At 51.5% G+C, this 20,566-nt stretch overlaps 1 protein-coding gene across 1 annotated transcript in view; it reads right to left on the bottom strand.

Annotated features, from left to right (window-relative positions):
- Positions 1–19,931, bottom strand: part of SLC25A48 (solute carrier family 25 member 48) — a 42,420-nt gene extending 22,489 nt beyond the window's left edge. Inside the window, exons 1-4 of the mRNA XM_065875066.1 lie at positions 19,886–19,931; positions 15,456–15,499; positions 11,940–12,011; positions 9,709–9,967 (exon numbers count right to left, since the gene is read on the bottom strand). Coding sequence (XP_065731138.1) covers positions 9,709–9,967; positions 11,940–12,011; positions 15,456–15,499; positions 19,886–19,931 — 421 coding nt within the window. The remainder of the gene's footprint in view (positions 1–9,708; positions 9,968–11,939; positions 12,012–15,455; positions 15,500–19,885) is intronic.
- Between the last annotated feature and the right edge of the window lie 635 nt (positions 19,932–20,566).

Genomic DNA, 20,566 nt, shown 5'->3' with positions numbered 1-20,566 from the left:
TGTTAGGGTGGGGTGGAAATACAACATCATTTCTCAACAGGTCACTTTCTCCAGAAAATCCTTAACAAGTCCGCCATCCACTGATGAGGCCCTGCTGGTCCCCAGTTAGCGACGTGCAGGCTCACCAAGTGTTCTGTGCTCGAATGCCTCTGGGCCAGCAGGCTCTCAAATGGAAGGGGGCAGCATGGGGTTATTTCAAGGGACCCACCAATCCACAAGCATTATAGATTGACAGAATTCCTAAAATATCTCACATACATGTCTGGCCATTTTTCTCACATGTGTAGGTGCTATTGTGGGAACACAATAACAATTACTTAAGTACACTGATGATCCATGGTAGCTTCTTGTCATATGTGTTTTCTTAATCTGTGGACACAAAGTGAACAGCTGTTCTGTGGGTTGGTCTCCATTGTATATATGTAAAAGGTACTCGTAGAAAGAGCTGGGACCCCTAGTCCATGCCAAGGCTGTGCCCCCTGTCGTGGTCTGTCCTGGCTGCTGCTGTTTCCTGAGCATGTTGTTTTGCCGTAACCGTGAGCTCAGTGGGTCTCCTGATGATAGGAATCACACACTGTGGCCTGTCCCAGGCACTGTGGCCCTGTGCCTGACACTGTGGGCCGTATGTGCCTCAACATCCATTCAGTGAACACGTGAGCATCTGATCGGCAGCTCTAGCACCGGGGCCTCCCAAAGCTTCACCTGTGTTCGGCATTCCTCCAAGCCCAGCCCTGTCTGGTCCTTGTGCCAGGGACTAGAGATGCTAAAAGAAACTTCCAAATCATAAGCTGCCACGCTTGTCGAAGATGCTATGGAAGCATCCAGTAATGTGGATGGACATCCTCCAACAAACAGATTGGGTGTAACCTCTGTGGTTTGGGTTTCAACAAGCTGAGGGACCCCTCAGTTCACTTCCCCAGGGTATTGCCAACTGGGAAGCTCTGGCCCAGTTCCTGTTTCTAAAGAGTCCAGCAGTTTTCTCATGATCTAAAGAGTCCACGATAGGCAGATGGTTTAGTAGAAAGAGCCCTGGATTAGGAGCAGCTGGGATCTGCTCTGTTTCTCAGTTGCTATTTACTGTACAACCTGGTGCAAAGGACTCAACCACAGTGGGCTGCAGTTTCCTCATCGTACACAAGAGGGGAAGAATCGGTGGCCTGTGTCCACATCATTTGGCTTTTGTGAAAATTAACTGAGAACGTTGGCAAATGCACTTTACTTGAGGCAAATAGTTATCATTCCTGTCTTTATTACCTTGCCTTGATGTGACCTCAGATTCCGGAAGTGCTGGACTTGCTAATCTCAGGCAGCCACGCCCTGCTGTCACCTGCCGTGACCTGCCAAGACTACTGTGGAAAGATTGTAGATACTGACCCAGCTCTGAGAACTACCAACACTAGTGTCAAGTCTAGAAGCCAGGACAATATTTGCCCTTGTCAATCGATTGAAAGAACAAATGAATGTGTCCCCACTGTATGTAACTTACACAACGGTGTGTTATGTTGTGTACACCTTCATTAATCTTGGCAAGCTATGTGGGACCACAGTTTGAAAAATATTCAGTCACACTGCCCAGAACTCAAGGGCACCTCTTGAACTGCATGGCTATATGCCTGGCCTCTTCACAAACCTCCTCCCTCCACTTTTGGGCTGCCATTGCTCCAGCCCTCACTTCCTACTGGCACACAGCCTACTTGAGAAGAAGGCCCCGACTGTACGGTCCTGGCTAGTCTCCAGGTTTTTGTGCCCCTTATCACATTCCAAGGGCTCCTGCCTTCCCAGAGGCTTCCTTCTTTAGGAACTGAATGGAGCAATGTGTATCTCTTTACGGAGCTTAGCATCAATAATTCCTGCCCTGAACTGGGAAATTCTTAGAAAGTCCACTGTATCAAAAGGCTAACCTGCCTGGAGATAAGTATGCTTCTTGGCAGCCACACATCCTTATGGGAGCAATAAAACTGTGTTGCCAAAGAGACAAACTGATGTAGTCAGGACCTCTGAGGCACAGCTGTTGACCTTCTCAGCCAGACATTTCAGAAGATCCAGGGAGAAATGGTTTTGCCCCATTTTGTCATCATGCATATTCTTGAGCTCAAACGGGATTTGTGTTAGCACAGAGCACATGGCTGGGGCGCAATACTTGTTAACTACAGCTATTAGCATCAGTATAGCTCCCTCCCAAACTCCTTTACAGCGTTTTCTCATTGATGTCTACCCAGGTCTTATTGCAGCTCACCTTGGCATTTGCATCTAACACCGTGACTTCAGCTGTCACTTCTATGTCTGTCACACCCCTGTCTAGACCTCCAGCCCTGACATTCCATTTGCAGTCCCTCCCTCGACGGGAAGCAAGGTCAAGTCCCCACAGTTCTCACTCCAGCCTACCCCTCCAGCCAGGGTCCAAACCAGCAGCAGCAACGATGAGTATGTGTGCTCACCCACTCCACGCCAAGCTCTGTCTTGCATGCTTCATCTGCTGGTTAATTCCCTGCGTGGGAGGTACCACCTCCCTCATCGCCACCCAATTTTGAAATCCTGGGTCATTTTCGACACTTTCCTCTCTCCTGCTTGGCCTGTTGGTTCTACATCATCAATGCCTTTTCCATCTGCCGCTCCCCTCTCCTCCCAAAGCCCACGGCCCTGGGTCTGGCGTTCCCAGCCTCTCGCCTGGTCTGTGGAGCAGCCTCCAAATCAGACCCCTCACCTCTACTATTCCCACCCCCTTCCATCCCTTCTGAAGGCCAGGTTCACTTCCTACCACACAGCTGTGCTCAGGTCATGCTGCTGTCCAAGACGCTCCACTGCCTGCAGAATAGAAAGGAAGCCCATACTCGGCTAAAAATCCAAGCTCTTCACAACTGACCCTGCATCTTCCACCCCTCCCCCCTCATCCTGCCACATGCTTGCTTCCCTGCCACTGACTCTTCTTTTTTTAAGATTTTTTTTTAATGTGGACCATTTTTCTTTTAGCATCTTTATTGCAGTATAATTGCTTTACAATGGTGTGTTAGTTTCTGCTTTATAACAAAGTGAATCAGCTATGCATATACATATATCCCCATCTCTCCTTCCTCTTGCATCTCCCTCCCACCCTCCCTATCCTGCCTCTCTAGGTGGTCACAAAGCGCTGAGCTGATCTCCCTGTGCTATGCGGCTGCTTCCCACTAGCTGTCTATTTTACATTTGGTAGTATATATAAGTCCATGCCACTCTCTCACTTCAAATGTGGACCAGTTTTAAAGCCTTTATTGAATTTGTTACAATATTGCTTCTGTTTTATGTTTTGGCTTTTCGGTTGCAAGACATGTGGGATCTTAGCTCCCCGACCAGGGATCGAACCCGCACCCCCTGCACTGGAAGGTGAGGTCTTCACCACTGGACCACCAGGGAAGTCCCTTGCCACTGACTCTTTCCTTACATCGTTTCTCAGTCTGAAACAGCTCTCCCTCCCTACATCCCCACCCCCAAATCCTAGCCAGTATTCAAACACCCAATCAATAGCCACTTCCTCTCTGGAGCCTTCCCGGTCTGCAGAGCCAGATTCTGAGGTTCCAGAGCCTTCCTGGGGCCCTTCTCATTCTGGTGCACAGCTGATTCCCCACCAGACTGAGTGCTCTTTGAAGGCAGGGGCTGTGCGTGTCTGATACCTGGTTTACCTACTCTGCTTGGCTCAGAGCAGGGCCTCGGGAAATGCTAGTGAACGAATGAAGCAAAGAGTGACTTCAGTCAAGTGTAACCCTCAGCCCTTTGCCTCCAGCTGGGCCTGGTGAAATTCCTATGATGGTCAGCACAGAGTTAAAGCTGAGTCCTCCTCTGATTCCACAAACTCTGGCCTCCTGTGGTGTTGAGGGCTTTGTGATCTGCACATTAATTAGGCTCTTAATGAAAACACAGACCTGAAAGCTCCCAGATGGGGGAGGAGTGAGTGTCATTGGCCACCGGGCTCCAGGATGTGACTTGGCCCAGGCAGCAGAGGGACCTCACCCCTGAATTCCAGCTCGGGCCCAGCAGGGTGCCTAGTGAGGCTCATGCCTGGGCGAAGGGTAATGATAACTTGAAAACGGCACCTTCACAGGCACCTTACTGTCAAGGCCAGACCTGAATTAATTCAGGCCAAGCGACAGAGGCCCCAGGAGAAAACCTCCGTGAAGTTGGAAGAGTTTTCACGAGGATAGCTGCCGTCTAGCATGTACTGGTAGGCAGCGCCCAACGGACACTCCCTTTAAACTTTAGCAACTGCCTATGTAATTTGGTAAAACCCCTCTGTATAACAAATTTCACAATATGTACCAAGAATCTTAAAAATGACTGTACTCTTTGACCCAGTCACGAATCAAAGAGCCCACACATTTGGGGAAATGACTGTAAATGAAGGCAACTCTTTATGGACAAATTTGCTGATCACATCACTATTTTTAGAAGAGGAAAAACTGTAAACAACCTAAATGTTCACTAGTAGGAAGACTTCTAAATAATAAGTTTAATTGCATAGCTAACATTTATTTCGTGTTTTCAATGTACCAGACATTGTGCTAAGATCTTCCTGTGTTACGTTATCCCATCCCATCCCAGTTCTGAAGGAGCTACTCCTGTTACGCCTTTTATGCATATGAGAAAACTGAGGCTTGGCCACAACAGGTGGGGGTAAGATTAGAAGCAGGTGGCCTAACTCCAGAAACTGAATTCTTACTACACTGTATCATCCCTCTCAAAGTGTGTGTGTGTGTGTGTGTGTGTGTGTGTGTGTGTGTGCGTGTGTGCGTGTGTTTATTTGATGGAATATTGTACATCTATTTTAAATATTATCCATCTATTTTAATTTTATAATTCTATTTTAGTAACATGGAAGCTGCTTCTGTTTTACGTTGAATTAAGAACAGGATGTGAAACTGTCTATATAACATTAGTACAACCTTTTAAAACATTTAATCCATGCATGTAGAACAGGAAAAGGAAACATATTAATGTGTTAACGGTGACTGTATTTGGGTGGGTGGGCGCTTTCTCCCTCCACATTCAGACAGTCAGGATGAACTCAGTGGCTTTATATTTGCACGTCTCCAACGTGGCGTAGTCTCTCATAGCCCGTTGTCACCACCTGGGGAAGTGGACTGGCAATTCTGGGGTAAAGCCACAAGCCATGAGCTATCCCACAAGCCTTGCACAGGGTAGCCTGCAATTACCCATCTCAGCCCAGTTATCAGGGAGAGTGGGCCTGACTCAGAGCAGAGACCACAAGCTCGCAGCCAACCACAGCCCCACACTGTCCAGCCCACACAATGCTTTGGGCTGCATGGTGTTACATTGGTTGGTGTTTGGTTTTGTCTTTACTTGAATTATCTGACAATTTCCAGTTGGAAGACCCTGGGAAAATCTAGCTTTCTGCCTTCTCTTAAAAAGCAGAAGATCCAGGCCACGTGGCAACAGTCAGCCAGAACAGGGTTGCAGCCACCCCTCCCACAGGATCTGGGCAGCTTGCAACTGTGCGCACCACTCCCGACTGCCTTCCCAGCACCAAGGCTGACACATGTGCTTGAACTGCTGTGTTTCTAACAGCAGAGTGATATGGAAAGTGAAGTATGTTCTGTGTTTCAATAAAAAGAGGAAAAACGAAACACAGGTTAGGAGGGCTGTAGGTGTCCAAAAAATGGAAAAGGGTACATTTTCCAGGTACCTGTGCTTACTTATGTTACCTCCCTGGTCCCAGTGGGTCTTTGAGTTTTCTATCTCTGGCCAAGAGGGTTCCCGAGGAACAAGTGAAAGATAACTACACCCTTCCTCATCTTCTGGAGAGATCCCTGGCGGAAAGTCCTGCCTGGTGACCCACTGCCTGCCTCCCATGCTTTATCCCCAATAGGTGATCCTGACCAGCACTTGTAGTCGCCAAAGCCCTTTCCCCATGCATCTGGGGGGACAGGGGAAGGTAAGGAAGAGTGGGCCACGCAGAGCGGAGCTGCCCAAAGCCACAGAATTCAGACCCATCCCTCGAAGCCCACAAGCTATGCCCACTACTTGAACAATGTCATTTTGGAGACATCCTCCAAGTCCCCTTTTCTCCCTCAAAGTTTGCAACTGGTTTTGTACATGATGATTTTGTGCAAAGGCCCAGATATTACCAAAGTTGTTGTAGCCTCAGCTTCTACAAAACCCTGGGGCAGAAGCAGAAACAGCATCAGTGGGCTCTGAGTCAGTTGCCTGGGTCTGTATCCCAGCTCCACCTTCCACTAGGTCAGTGACCTCAGGCGGGTGATGGAATCTCTCTGTGCCTCAGTCTCCCCTTTGTAAATGTCTAGGAATTGGGTTGTCGTGAAGATTAAACACACACCAAGTTCTTCGCACAGTGCCTGGCACATGGTGAGGGCTAAGTAAATACTGGCTGCTCGGCCCCCATGGCTGTGACTATTCTGGATTAGTCCAGATCAGAGGCTCTAGGGGCACAGCTGAGGCAGACCCTCCAGTCTTGGTTTCTACCTTCCCTCCGCCCACTCAGGTCAACCGTTTTGTGTCCGCACTGCCAGCTAAGCCCCTGGGATCAGGTGCTAATGACTTGGAGCTTTGCAGGGCTGAGAAAAATCTGTGTGCAGGACCGCCCTTGGTATCTTATTAAGAGACTTCCCTGAGCTCCCCAAAGATCAGCTTCCTGGCACACACTGGGGAAGACAGAACAAACACATTTTCATTTTCTGTTGCTGCCTCAAGCGGTTTACTTAAGAACTGGTTTCCTTCTGGCGCCATGCGGATGAACTTACAGCCTGAGGCCATGGTCCCGTCTGTACAGGAGTAGGGTCACGGAACCGCCTCCCGCCCAGATGCTGGAGGAGAGCGGGGGCACACCATCCCCATGTTCTCCCTGCTCAGCGGGCTTCTTCAGGAAACAAGGCTCCAGAAGGGTCCCGACTTCCTGGACGGGCAGTTCTAGAGAGTCCCAGCCCAGGTGGGCTGTGCCTCAGGCTCCCATGGCCCAGGAGAGCAGGCATGGGTGGCCCTCGGTGCTGCCCTAACCAGGTATACAGTCCTGACCTCTACGCTCTCCTTCCACCCCTCCCACCACCTGCCCCGGAGCCCTTCCTGACCCCCAGCCTGGCTGAGAGCCCAACCCACTCCCTGCCACCCACCCTATTTGGAGTGGCCCAATTCCTGTCTGCCTGTCTGCTGGACAGAGCACTACAAGAGGGATGGAGCCTTCTGTTCATCGCTGTGTCCCCAGCACCTAGCCCTGAGCCTGGCACGCAGCAGGTACATAACTATTGTGTGTTGGGTAGATGGACAGGGCTAACAGTCATGCTGACCTCCCACTGTCGGGTGGACATTAAATGACCTCCCACTGTCGGGTGGACATTAAATGACCTCCCACTGTCGGGTGGACATTCAGCTTAACAGCTTAACACAGTGTCAGGACACGATGAACGCTTAGCCACTTTGGCAGCTGCTAATGGAGGCTGCTCAGCTCCCTAAGTGAGGCTCCTGCACTGGCTGTTCTGCTCCTATCCTTCCTCCAGTCTCCGGAGGCTTCTAGCCTGGCCTCAGGACCCCTGTAGCTCAGGCCTTAGCCTGCCAAGTCAGCCACCATTCTAGAACCCTCTGCAGGGAAAGTGTAGGTGGGCGAGGACAGAACAGAGAATGGAAGCAAACACTGTGAAGAAAGTTTACCAATTAACTTGCCTCCAAATGCCCCGGCATTTATTGAGAAACACCTTCCTTGGTGTCTAGGCTGGCTGAGGGCCCCCTCACACATACACAAGCATGCCTACTCCTCTCTCTTCCCCTTCCATGGACAAGGTGCCCTAGTTGTGAAGGAGGTGGGGCTGCCCCCAGGAGCCTCATCACCGAGACTCTTGCAACATCTGGACCCCAAAGAGCTCTAAGGCTTATGGAGAGATTTCCTCTGCACCCTAGACTAACACAGCTTTTTGGAAGTAGACAGGATAGCGCAAAAAACCAGCCTGGGGGCCAGGAATCCTGGGTTCTAGGCCTGTCCACGACGCCCTTCATTTCTCTACATCTTTGCTTTTGCCTCTGGGATAGGACCAGATCAGTGAGCTTCAAACTCTTCTCAGAGGTGTGACCTCTTTGGTCAAACTGAGCTGTACCAAGACACGATTCAGTGTCAGGTGGATGGAGGTAAGGACCTGCCTGCCCCGTGTCTCCCTGGGCGGCCCCCATGGGAGTATGCTCTGTGACCCTCTGGGTGAGCCAACCCGCTTGTTGCCCTGCATCTGCCCGCATGCTGACAGGGGCCCTGAGCACCCAGCAGGTGCGACTCATGTTCTTGGGGTAGCAGGGACCCCCGTGAGGAGTATTAGCATTGTGTTCAGAGTGTGTGCAGACCTGCCCTGGACACCTCCCCGGCTGAGCAGGGAGTGCAGGCTGAATCGAGGAACCTGGGTTGGGGGCAGGAGAGGCACTGGCCTGGGATGCTCCTGAGCGAGGTTTTGGGGCTTCAGCCATGGGGCAGAGCCGACCCCCCCCCACCTCTGTGGGCAGAGGGTTCACATGGAGGCCGTTCAGGAGGCTGCCGAGGAGAGGGGTCTTACCCATGAGATCTGTCAGGTATATATCTGAGGTGACAGGAGGGACCTGGGATGCAATCCTTCCATTATACAGAAAAGAGACTGAGGCTCAGGAAGGGATAATATCTTCCCTGAGGAGACAGAGTAAAATGAGAGCCAAGGACCAAACCCCAAGGTACTGAAATTTGTCTAAGACCCCCAGCTCATCCTTCCTCCGGAGCTGGCACTACCTACTCTGCACAGCAAATGCCTTCCCACTCTTTCCATCCTCCTTTATCAAAACTGCTCCAGGAGGAGTCAGAAACCTCTTTCCCAGCAGGGAGGAGATGACAGCTCCAGCTCGCGGTGCAGGAGTAGCTACGTAGCACATAAGAAATGAAGCTCTGGGCTTCCCTGGTGGCGCAGTGGTTGAGAGTCCACCTGCCGATGCAGGGGACACGGGTTCGTGCCCCAGTCTGGGAAGATCCCACGTGCCACGGAGCGGCTGGGCCCGTGAGCCATGGCCGCTGAGCCTGCGCATCTGGAGCCTATGCTCCGCAACGGGAGAGGCCACAACAATGAGAGCCCCGCGTACCGCAAAAAAAAAAAAAAAAAAGAAAAAAAGAAATGAAGCTCTAATGGAACATCAAGGGTGAGGGAGGGGCGGCCCGCTTCATAGCCCTGCAGCCAGTCCAGCTTGAGGCCTCCCTGGCTGCACTCCCTGGTGTGTGTGTGGGGGGGGGGGGCAGGTGTGGGTCTGAGACCTGGGCAGTCACACAGGGCCCCCCACTTGACAATGCTCTGCTGTCGCCCTTTTAAAATTCTTACTAATTTGTGATCAAAAGATCACATTTTCACTTCACCCTGGGGGGCTGCAAGTTATATAGCTGGTCCTGACTGCCCAGTCATTAACTGTGTGTCCTTGAATAAGCATCTTAACCTCTGGGAACTTCAGTTTTCTCATCTGTAAAATGGAAAAAATCACAGCACCTGCCTCAGAGAATTGGGCTGAAGACGAATTAAGAGAACCCACGCGGGGCTCTTTGCAGGCACCGGGCACGTAGAAAATCCTTAACCACTGAGAGTTACCACTATAGATAAAATGATTCAACATAGATGCCCTGCTCCATAAAAAGATTATTAACCAAATTCCAGGCCTGGGAAACCAGGAAAGGGTCACAGGTCCCCAGACACAAGGCCACCTCCCCTGGCCGCTTACCTTCCCGAAATGGCTGTGTTTGCATCTGCAGCCGGATCTTGATGAGGTCCACGGGCGCACCCAGCCCTACAGAGACCACGCCAGCCACCATGCTGGCTAGGAGCAGGTCAGACAGCACGCGGGGTGAGCCGGCCTCGGGCTCCTGGCACCGGTGGTGGCTGAGGAACCTCTGTGTGTTGCTGAAGACCCCAAACACCACTGAGTTGTAGACAGCGATGCTGGTGAGGGGGAAGGCCATGCCCTTGAAGAAGCCAAACACCTGTGGGGAGACCCAGGGGGAGGAAGCATGAGGGCCTATGCTGCCCTTGGCAGAGACCTTGCCCTCCTGGAGCCTGCAGGCTGGCAGGGGAGACACCATAGGAGAAGCAAACCAGTACGTTGGTGGAAAGAATAAAAGAGGATGCTGATGTGAGGGGAGAGACAGGAGAGGGTGAGAGCATCCTTAACCCAAGGAGGAACCGGCTTCTGCATGAAGCTTTGGCTCCTGAGCCGTGATGTGCTGGGCCTGGAACCTGCATCTGTCACTGGAGTGGCAGTGTTCTTGGGCTGTGGCTGAGGGCAGCCCATGGAGCCCCAGTGGGTAGTGGGCTTACCAAGCACCACACACTCTTTCCTCATGTGTCACTCCAACAAAAGCATTCTCTGGGCACGTGCCAGGCCCTGGAGGACAACAAGAAAGTCACACTCTCTGCCCTCACTGAGCTCACAGTCTGGGGGCAGGGGAGGGGGGACCCAGGCAAACTGACAGGCAATTAAAATATAATGTGCTAAGCCTGTAGTGATGGGGTAAGAAGGGTCCCACAGCATCCCAGGGGCACCTGGGCCAGCATGTAGCTGGGTGCCCCGAGCATGGGAGTCTATTGGAAAAAAGCCAGAGGGGGAGTCCCCGGATGAACAGCATGAAGTGGCTTCTGTCCATACACACTGCGTTCTCAGCAAACACCACAGATGCTCCACTGAACCTGGAAAATTCCACAGGCTCTTCGAGGAGTCAGTGCAGCACACATGGCACCAAAGATGAAAAAGCACCGGGAAGCCATTGTAAAATCTCCAGGCTGTACTCAAACCCACTAATCCTGACCTGAATGCATGCCCCCTATTTGCAAGGGGCAGGACACCTCCTCACACAGGCGTCCACACACACACGTGCACGCAAACACATATGCACGCACGCACCGTGCTTCAGCCTCTTCCTCTACAACAAGGTCCCTCAGATAACTTGAGACATCACTTAGCTCTGAGCTGCTGTGTGTCAGAGGAACGCCCACAGTCCCCACAGAAACCCCAGAGCGGAGATGCAGGCTGGCAGACACTGCGGAGAACACGTGCCAAAAAGGAGGCTCAACAGCTGCCGTTCAGGGGACGCAGGAATCGGACAACATTACCCCGGAACAACAAGTGCTGGGTTTACAGCGCTCACCCTGATTTTAAAGCAGACGATCAAGAGAGTCAGAACAATACCAGGACACAAGACATGTTTTGACTGAAGAGAAGAACCTCCAGGTGCAGGCAGGAGGCTCCCGAGCTCCAGGGCACTTCCTAGGATGGAGCCTGGGGGGGGCGGGGACAGCAGTCAATAACGGGGCCACATTTCCAGTGACTCAAGGAAAAGCCCAGGGCTGCCACAGGGCTTACACCTGACTATTTCTTTAAACCAACAGGTCACTTCATTCTAAATTTTAAAATTTATTTTAAATTCCCGAAGGAGGAGCCTTGGAAAGTCTTCCAAAGCACATACTCATTCTCAAGAAGGTCACCTGATGCTGCTTCTACAAAATGTAATTCAGAATTTCCCCTTTGCAGAGAAAACCCCTGGGTCCATGGTCTGGAGCGACCTGGGGTACAAGCCCGTTCGGGGCGTCTGGGATCAGAAGAGCCTGCTCCCCTCACCCTCCGCCCCATGCTGGGATAAAGGGAGCCTGTGAACACATGGTTTACCGCCACACATTAGGTTTTGAGAACCTGGCAGGTCCTCCTGTTTTTGTAGGAATTTTCCACATTGTGGTTCTAAATGCCTCCGAATTTCTCCAGAGAGGTGACGCCAAACCAGTTCTTTTCCTCAATAACATCCCACTTAGGGGCAGGGTTATGTTTAGGTAACACATAATATTTGAGGAGTGGTGTGAGACGAAGAGAGAAAATTGAGCCGGAGGTGATGAGCGGAGTAAACAGGCCTCCTGCTGGGCGTGCCCTCGGTCCCCAGGAGGAGGCCCCACCCCGGGAGCACTTACGCTCTCCCTCCTGTACACCGTGCGGATGCAGCTAAGGGTGCTCCCGTAGCCAGTGCCGGCCTGCAGGCGAGCCTGCGGAGAAAGGCAAGGGCGTGAGGGCCAGCCGGAGATGGGTTACATCCCAGCCTCCCTCACGGCTCTGGGCTCCCAGCACTGAAGCCCAGAGAAGGGAAGCCCCTGCCCCAGTGACCCCGTCAGGAAGGAGGCCTGGACTTCAGTCCCGGCCTGGCTGGCCTTGCATCCTCTACCTGCACCAAGTCCCGTTCCCACCTTGCTAAATGCAGCAGGAGTCCCCTTGGTCTGAGAGAAGAACAAAGGCCAGTGTGGTGTGCAAGAACAGTGCTTGTGTGGGGACATACGATGCTGCTGCAACCTGAGTACAAAAAGCTAACCCGTGGCTCTGGCCCCCCTGCTGTCCGTCAGTCTGCCCTCCTGAATACTGCCAGGAGCGACCTGCTCTTCCCATCTCCAGAACCCCTGCATCTCTCACCCTGATGATGGGCTGGGCCCCTCGCTGGCCTCCTGCTTCCCCCACCCCAACTCCTCTGCCTGTGTCTACACAACAGTCAGACTAATCTTTTCCAAACAACGATGAATGTTTGTCACTGCTGTCTCAAGCTCTCCAGTGGCCTCCCACCAAACTCAGAAGAAATTCCACCCTTAACCAGCACCCAGAAGCGTGGCTTTCACCACCTGCATGTCATTTCCTCCGCACCCGTTGGGCCTGCCACACGGCACGTTCCTGGACCCTGGAGCATCCGTTGCTTCTCACTTCCAGAACGTTCCACCTGCTTTCCTCCCCTGGAAGGCTCTTTCTCCAGCTTCTGCTCATCTCTTGGGTCTGAGCTTACATGCTGCAATGATGTGATCTGTTTGTCTGTTTACTTAGGGTTTATTTGGGCTCCCCCTCTGGGGCAGGGCCGTCTTGTATTTCCCTCTCGTCCCCGGAGCCGAGCGTGGCTGTGGCACTCGGCCCTTTGCACTGGCTACCCGAGGGGCCGGAAGGTGAAACTGTGGCATCCTCTAATGGAGGCTGGCTCTGGTGACTGGGGGCATCCGCAGACAGGCAGAGGGTCTGAGAAAAGCCACAGAAGAGCCCAGGGCACACCTCCCTCTGGGTCTAGACCAGAGCAAAAGTCTGTCAGCTCTTGAGGAAGCTGCCACCGAGGCCAGCAGCACAGCTCAAGCCTCTAAGGACTCCAATTGCAACAGGAGCTAGCATTTAGTATGCACCAACTGCATACTTGGGAAAACACTGGAAATCTTATGGAACTTTTCTCACAGAATCCCACAAATGCTCTGAGGCATGGATATTATCCCCACTTCACAGATGAAGAAAGCTGATTCCCTGTATATGTTTCTGATTGCTGCTGTAACAAATTATGATAAATTCAGTGGCTTAAAACAATGCAAATTTATTCTCTTACAGTGTTCTAGCTGGGCTATAGAGAGCTGAGCCCTGAGTAGAAAACCCTGGTCACATTGCATCAGACATAAACTTTAAATGCACCAGCTGTGCCAGGAGCCAGCAGTGAATCCTGACCCCAGCTCTACTGCCACCAAGTAGCCAGTGCTGGCTCTCCCACCTGTGGTGAGGCAGCTGTGGGCAGGGAATGAGTCTTTGACCCAGGTCAGCAGCCCAGATTCTTCTAGCTTGGCTCTCCCAGGGGCGAGCCTGGGAACCAGGAACAAGTCACTCATCTGCCTCCCCACACTCCAATGTGTGTATTCTTCAGGACAGGAGGGGATCGCTCACTGCTCTGTCCTCACTGCCCTTGACAATCCTCGTGGCAGCCCCACCGGGGAGGTGCTCTTTGCCCATTTTACAGACAAGGAAACCGAGGCTTGGGGAGGTTAAGTGCTGTGCCCTAGGCACAGGAGAGTATGTGGGAGGCTGGAGCTGGACTCCAGGTTATTCTGACTCTGAGGCTCTTGCCCAGACCTTTCTCAGTGAACAGGAACTCTAGAGAAAATGCCAGCCAGAATGAAGGAGGATGTTCTGGAGAGAAACAAGGGCCCCAGGCCACAGCCCTGGGCTGGACTCAGAGGCCAGCCATGTAAGCCAGCATCTTTAGGCTGAGACCCTCAGCAGAGAGGTTCTCAGGCTGAACAGAGACAAGATTTTATGTATCAGGAAAGGTTCCCTGCAGAGGCTCAGGGGGCAGAGTGGAGAAAAGAAGGAGAGTCCTGGTCTTTACAGGTGACATGTGGCCAGGCAAAGAGTGGCCAGGCTTGCCTGTGCCAGGGGCAGGGGATGAGGATGGGGGTTCCAACGAGCTCTACCCTCCCCTAACCAAGCTGCAGGTGAGGAAAGGATGCTCTACCAGGGAGAGACACTGGTTGCCTGGGTCAGAAATGTGGCTGTGAGGCCTGCTGGGGCCAAGGACTAGACTTGCTTTGTCCACCACTGCTGCCCTGCCAGCCCCACAGTGCCTGCACAGAGAAAGCATCCAAGATGCATTTGATGTATGAGCAAAAGGCTGGGCCTGTGTGAGGGGCCAGGAAGTACCTTTAACTATTTAGACACATAGGCTGACCTCCCCATCAAGAAGAGAGCAGGCCTGGGCTCTGACTGAGGAGGGGCCCACGGCCACGCAGGGAGGAAGATGGGGAGAAAGGGGACCACAGTGACCACTGGAGAAGGGCCTGGCAGGTCCTCGTTGTGCACGATCCTGGCACAGCGTTAGATACAAATGTGGAAGTCAGGGTGAGGAGGCGCTATTTGTGGCCACGCTCTCAGGGTACAGCTGTTAGTGCTGGTCACCATGGGGACAGGTGGCAGTGGTAGGGGTGGACCCAAAGAATGTCCCTTTGTAACATCTCGCTCCTCAATGCTTCGATTTGTTGTATGACCTGAGGTGACACCCTTCCCCTTTCTGGGCCAGTTTCCACACGTGTAGAACAAGAAGCGTGGATGACCCCAATGCCAGGTGGCTTTGCTGGCTCCGTCAAGTTATAACGGCTTCCCATTCCCAACCTAAGTCTAGAGTCCTAACCTGAAGGTCAAGGCCTCCAAGGATTGAGTGCCGACCTACTGGTCCTGGATTCTGATCCGTAGCTGCTTTCAGAAACCTGATGCGTCAGCAGAAGTGGCCATGTTGGCCCTTCCGAAGCATGGTCCCCCCGGGCGGTGTCCCCACCTCACTGTCTTTGCCCGTGCCGTTCTCTGTGCCTGAAGTATCTTTTCCAATGGCCCAACCTTAGATTATGGGCCCAGATTCTGGTTCCTTCGCTCCATAGAGGCTTGCAGGAGAGCACTCACAGTGCCCCATCCCTCCCCTGCAGCTCATGAGAGCCTGGAGGCAGAAATGGAGCTTCACAAAAACAAAATCACTGCCCAGCAAGGACGGGGGAGCATTCCAACTGGGCCTCCTAGCGCTCCGCCCCCGCGGACTGGCACAGAGAGCCTGCCCTGCGCTGGTGGCTTTCTGGGGGTCAGAAACAGCAGGCACATTCCCGGGGTCAGACTCACTCCAGGCCCCTTTCCAAAAGGTAATGGCAACGTGGCTATCGTACCTTGACTGTGTCCAGAGGGTGGCCAACGATGACGCTCGCTGCACCTGTGGATCAAAGAGGACGCCCTGGTTACTCAGTCCCTGGACTCCTCGCTTGTACTGGCTGGTTCTTAGGACAGAACAGAGGACTCAGACACTTACATTCACTTATTCAGTCAATGCCCAGTCACCAGAGGGGACAACCCCCACCCAGTGTGTTAGGCACAGGCTCACGCATGGAGGAAGGCAAGAAAATGGAGTAAAACCTGGGCCCTGCCTCAAGAAACAAGTACCCTAAAAAAAGGGAGGTAAAGGTGCTGGGATAACTGGGTACCCACATGCAAAAGAATAAACAGACCTCTACCTCATACTATATACAAAAGTTAAAAGAAACCAAAGACCTGAATGGAAGCACTGCAACTATAGAAATCATATGCTAAAATATAGGGGGGAAATCTCCACGAATGGAGATTTGCAACAGATTCTTACATATGACAACAAAAGTACAAGCAACATAAGAAAAATTGAATAAATTGGATGTCATAACAATTAAAAACGTTTGTGTATAAAAGAACACTCTCAGGAAGGTAAAGAAACCTACAAAAGGGGGGGGGGGAATATTTGCAAATCGAACATTTGATAAGGGTCAAATATCCAGAATATGTAAAGAACTCTAACAACTAAAAAGAAAAAAAACACTTTTTTTAAGGGCAAAGGACTTGAATAGACATTTTTCCAAAGAAGATATACAAACAGCCAAGTAGATGGAAAGATGCTCAACATCATTGGTCATTAGGGAAATGCAAGTCAAAAGCACAGTAAGATTCTGCTTTACACCCACTAGGATGGCTATAATAAAAAAAAAGAAAAGGAAAATAACAAGTATTCGTGATGATATAGAGAAATTGGAACTCGTATATATTGCTGGTGGAAATGTAAAATGGTCCAGCTGCCGTAGAAAACAGTTTGGCTTATTACAAAGTTAAACATAGGATTACCCTATAACCCAAGGATTCCACTGTTAGAAATATACCTAAAAGAACTGAAAACAAGCACTCAAACAAGTACATATTCACACATGTTTATAGCAGCACTATGCAAAAAAGCCAAAAGGTAAAAACAGCCCAATGTCCACTGCTGGATGAATGGCTAAATAAAATGTGGTGTATCCATACAATGGAATATTACTAGACATAAATAGGAATGAAGTACTGATACGTGCTGCAGTGTGGATGAACATGGAAAACATTATGCAAAGTGAAAGAGGCCAGACAAAAAAGGTCACATCCTGTATGATTCCATGTATATGAATTATCCAGAATAGGTAAATCCATAGAGACAGAGAGCAGATTAGTGATCGCAAGGGTTTGGAGGAGGGGAAATGGGGGTACCTGCTTAATGGGTCCAGAAACTTCCTTGGGCATGAGAAAAATGTTTTGGAACTAGATAGATGGTTGCACAACACCGTGAATGTACTAAATGTCACTGAATTGTATACTTTCAAATGATTAATTTTATGTTATGTGAATTTCACCTCAAATAAAAGAGGGAGGGTATGAAGAGAAAACCCAGAAACTTTTCAGGTACCTGCAGGTTATTTAGCTTTTCTACGCCTCCCTTTTAGCATGTATAGTGGGAATAACATTAGCACCTACCTCACGGTTCCATTTTAAGAATGAACTGAAGTAAAAAATGTAAAGGACCAACAGAGCTTGGCACTTACAGGACGCTCAAAAGGGGCTGCCATCCCTATTGATTTTTTTTTTTTTTTAAGAAGGCCTCTTTGAAAAGGTGATGGATACTCTGGATCTTTTCAATGAAAAATGCCCATCCACACACACATTCACAAGGTCAGAACGATTCTGGAGGCAAGCAAGACCACCCTGAGGCCATACCACAGAAGGCAATGATTGTGAGATTGAAACAGGAGCCATCCTTCTGAGACCAATTCCCCGTCGTGCTGATGAGGAAGAAGTGTCTCTGCTAGCAGGAGTGACTGCACCAGGTAGGGCAGATCAGGGGTCCTGGAATATTAGATATCTACAGGGCAGAGAAACCAGCTATTCCAGAACAAATGTTCCCTTGGTCTAGAACCTCCAGGCCCCTCTCAACCCCTCCTTCCCACAGAACGGGGCAGAGGCAGAAGGATGGTGGGCAGCGGAAAGCCGGGCCATTCACTCTACAGGAACCCCTCCCTTCAGGGGAAGGAAGGAGCTCTGGTCCTCGGGCTCTGGCTGTATCCCTCAGCCCAGGGCAGCAGCCCCAGACCCAGCCTTAGGCCATTATCTCCCTGCACACTCATTAGTCCACCCATCTGAAAGCAGGGATACAAGATAAGAAACAGAATTATCAGGTCAGTGGTTTCTAAAATGTGAAGGATGTAATGGTGAAAGTTTATCATGACAGGTCACTGAGAGAGAAAACAGCTATAGATGAGTACAGGGCTTAAAATGGCCCTGGTACCAGACTGTCTGGGTTGGAATCCTCGTGTTCATCCTAGATGTACGGTTTGGGGAAAGTCATTGAATTTCTCTGAGTATCCATTTCCTCATCTGTCAAATGGGGATGTAATGATAGTAGCTACCTCATTAGAGCTATAAAGAAATATACGTAGACAGGAGACCACATATTGTATGATTCCGTTTATATAAAGTGTCCAGAAAACCCTAATTTATAGAGCCTGAAAGTGGTTGCCCAGAGAGAGAGGGAGGGGATGGGGTTTAATTGTAAATGGGCATGAGGGATCTTACTGGGGGATGAAATGTTCTACAACTAGTTTATGGTCATGGTTGCACCACTTGGTAAAATTACTAAAAGTCCCTAAATTGTACACTTGAAATGAGTGGATTTTATGATATGTAAAATAACCTCAATAAAGTTGCTTTAAAAGTATCCATGCAGCATTTAAACAGCACCTGACACTTAGGAAGTATTCACTGCTACTACATTCATGTTCATTTCATGGAAGCGAAAACAAAAACATACAAAACCATGTTGACATCAACAAAGTAAGGGCAATCTCAGAATAAAGGACAACCCACTACTTGCTGTGTGAGTTGGGGAGGGTCTCTGTGTCATCAGAGATTTTGAGCTACTCTGACAGTCTTACCCTCCAGGACATTTCTCAAACCAAGCCCCTGGCAGCCCTACTGAAGTTGGTCTGACTATTTAAAGGGCAGCCGAGGAAAGCCTCTCCCTCCGAACGGCTGAAAGGTTGTCCGAAGAGGGTCTGGATGTGCCTGGTAGGTCCCTGGGCACAGTCCCCTGACTGGCAAAGTTAGGAGAGGTAGGTCTCAGCCCTACCCAAGGGAGCCTGTGCAACGGAACTGCCCCCAGGGAGAGGAATCACCTTTGCTTGGGAGGGTGAGAAGCAGGGGCCCTGCAGCCACCTGTCACCTGTGGGGGACAGACATGGACTCCTGCTAGGAGATGGGAGGGTGCCACCAGAAGAGGAACCACCCGGGATCCTAGCTGGTTAGTTGCTTTTTTTGTTTTTTGTTTTCCTTTCCTACAAATCTCCTGGTCTCCATACCTAGAACACTTAGTGGGGCACAAACACGCTAGCCATAGCCTCTACCTGAGCGTCTCAGGATTTTACATTGGGGAGGGACTGCATTCGCCAACAGCTCTTTTCTGATGGTCCTCTTAGATGGAGCCAAAAGAAAGGCTATATCTGACAATAAGCAAAGTCCCTCACCCCCGCCCCCCCGAATAGCTGAGCAAAGAGGAGGGATAGACCTATTGGAAAGAGAAGAATGGAGAAGCAAGGCAATGGATACGACTATTGCCCAAGCAAACCCCAGGCTCAGCAGAGAGCGTCTCCAGGAGTGGTAGGAAGGGACCGGCGGGCCCAACAGTGCCCGAGGAGAGGCATGACAGTTGGCTGTGGCTGAAAACGTGAAGGGTTCCTTCTATCTGGCAGCGGACACCTGCAGCCGGTGCTGGGCTCCCAGCTCTGCGCTCTGCTCCCCGCAGCCGGACGCCACAAGGGCCGGCCTGACCGCCAGGCCGGGCTCCGCATCCCGCGCGCGGGGGCGGGCGGCGGTCGAACGCCACCCTCACACACGAGTTCCTGTGAGCCCAGAGTCCCCAGACTCAGGTGCGCACCAGGGCGCCAAAGGGTGTGTACGCGCCGGGATGTTCCATTGGCTGTCCGCTTTGACCATTGGTTTAATCATTACAGGATCAAGTTCCGCGGACCCAAACTTTGAGGCAAATCGCAGGCTCGGGATGAATCTCCCCCGGGGTCACGGCAGCAGGCGAGGAGCGGCAAGACCAGCCGGGCGGCGGGCAGCGAGCACCCAGGGCGCGTGTGGGCAGCGCCCGGGCGCGGCACGGCGTGGAAACTCCGCCTGCGCAACTCCCGGCTGACTCGCTCTCTTCCTCTCGGGCCGGGCTGTCCCGTCAGCGCACTCACCTCTGGGGGTCCCTCCCATCCGGGGATGCGCTCACCTCCGATCCAGCCCGCCACAAAGTCTTCCAGCTGGAAGTTGCCCATGGCCGGTGCCGCGGAGCCTCGCGTTCCCGGAGCCGGGTCGGTGCCCGTTCAGGGTCTGCTGGTCATGGCCCACGGGCGAGCGCGCCGGACGGACGAAGTCAGGGACGCGGAGCTACCGGCAGGCACTTCCTTCTCCACAACGGGTTCGGAATGGCTCGGAATCGCCGAAGCGCGCGGGCCGCCGGGCTCGCGCTCCAAGTGCCCGCGGGCAGCTGACATCACGCCCCCAGTAGACCTTAAAGGCGCAGCGCGCGGGCCGGGCGAGGGAGTGTCCACCGGTAGCTATGGTAGTTCTTCACATCTCCTCTGAGACACTGGAAATGATTTCAGGGACATTTCTCAAAGTTCATGACAAGAGGTACAGAGGAAGGCTTTATCCGAGGTCCAGAAGTATTTGATTACAAACACCAAGGTCTCTCTGTGATAGGATTATTTAGCTGGGTGGACACATCCTCTTTTTAGCGAAAACAGAGCTGAAATAACTATAATTGAATGTCCAACTATCAACTAAACCAGAAGTTCTCAATTCTTTGAGCTGATTGAAAGCCATGGACAGTTTCTCTATAAAATACAAAGGACACACAATCTTCCATAACAACTTTAGTGGTCAGGGGCTCTTCTCTCGCCTGTACTCC

Source organism: Phocoena phocoena, chromosome 3, assembly GCF_963924675.1.
Source record: "Phocoena phocoena chromosome 3, mPhoPho1.1, whole genome shotgun sequence".
In the NCBI taxonomy this organism is placed as follows: domain Eukaryota; kingdom Metazoa; phylum Chordata; class Mammalia; order Artiodactyla; family Phocoenidae; genus Phocoena; species Phocoena phocoena.
This window is presented reverse-complemented; position numbering and strand designations above follow the sequence as displayed.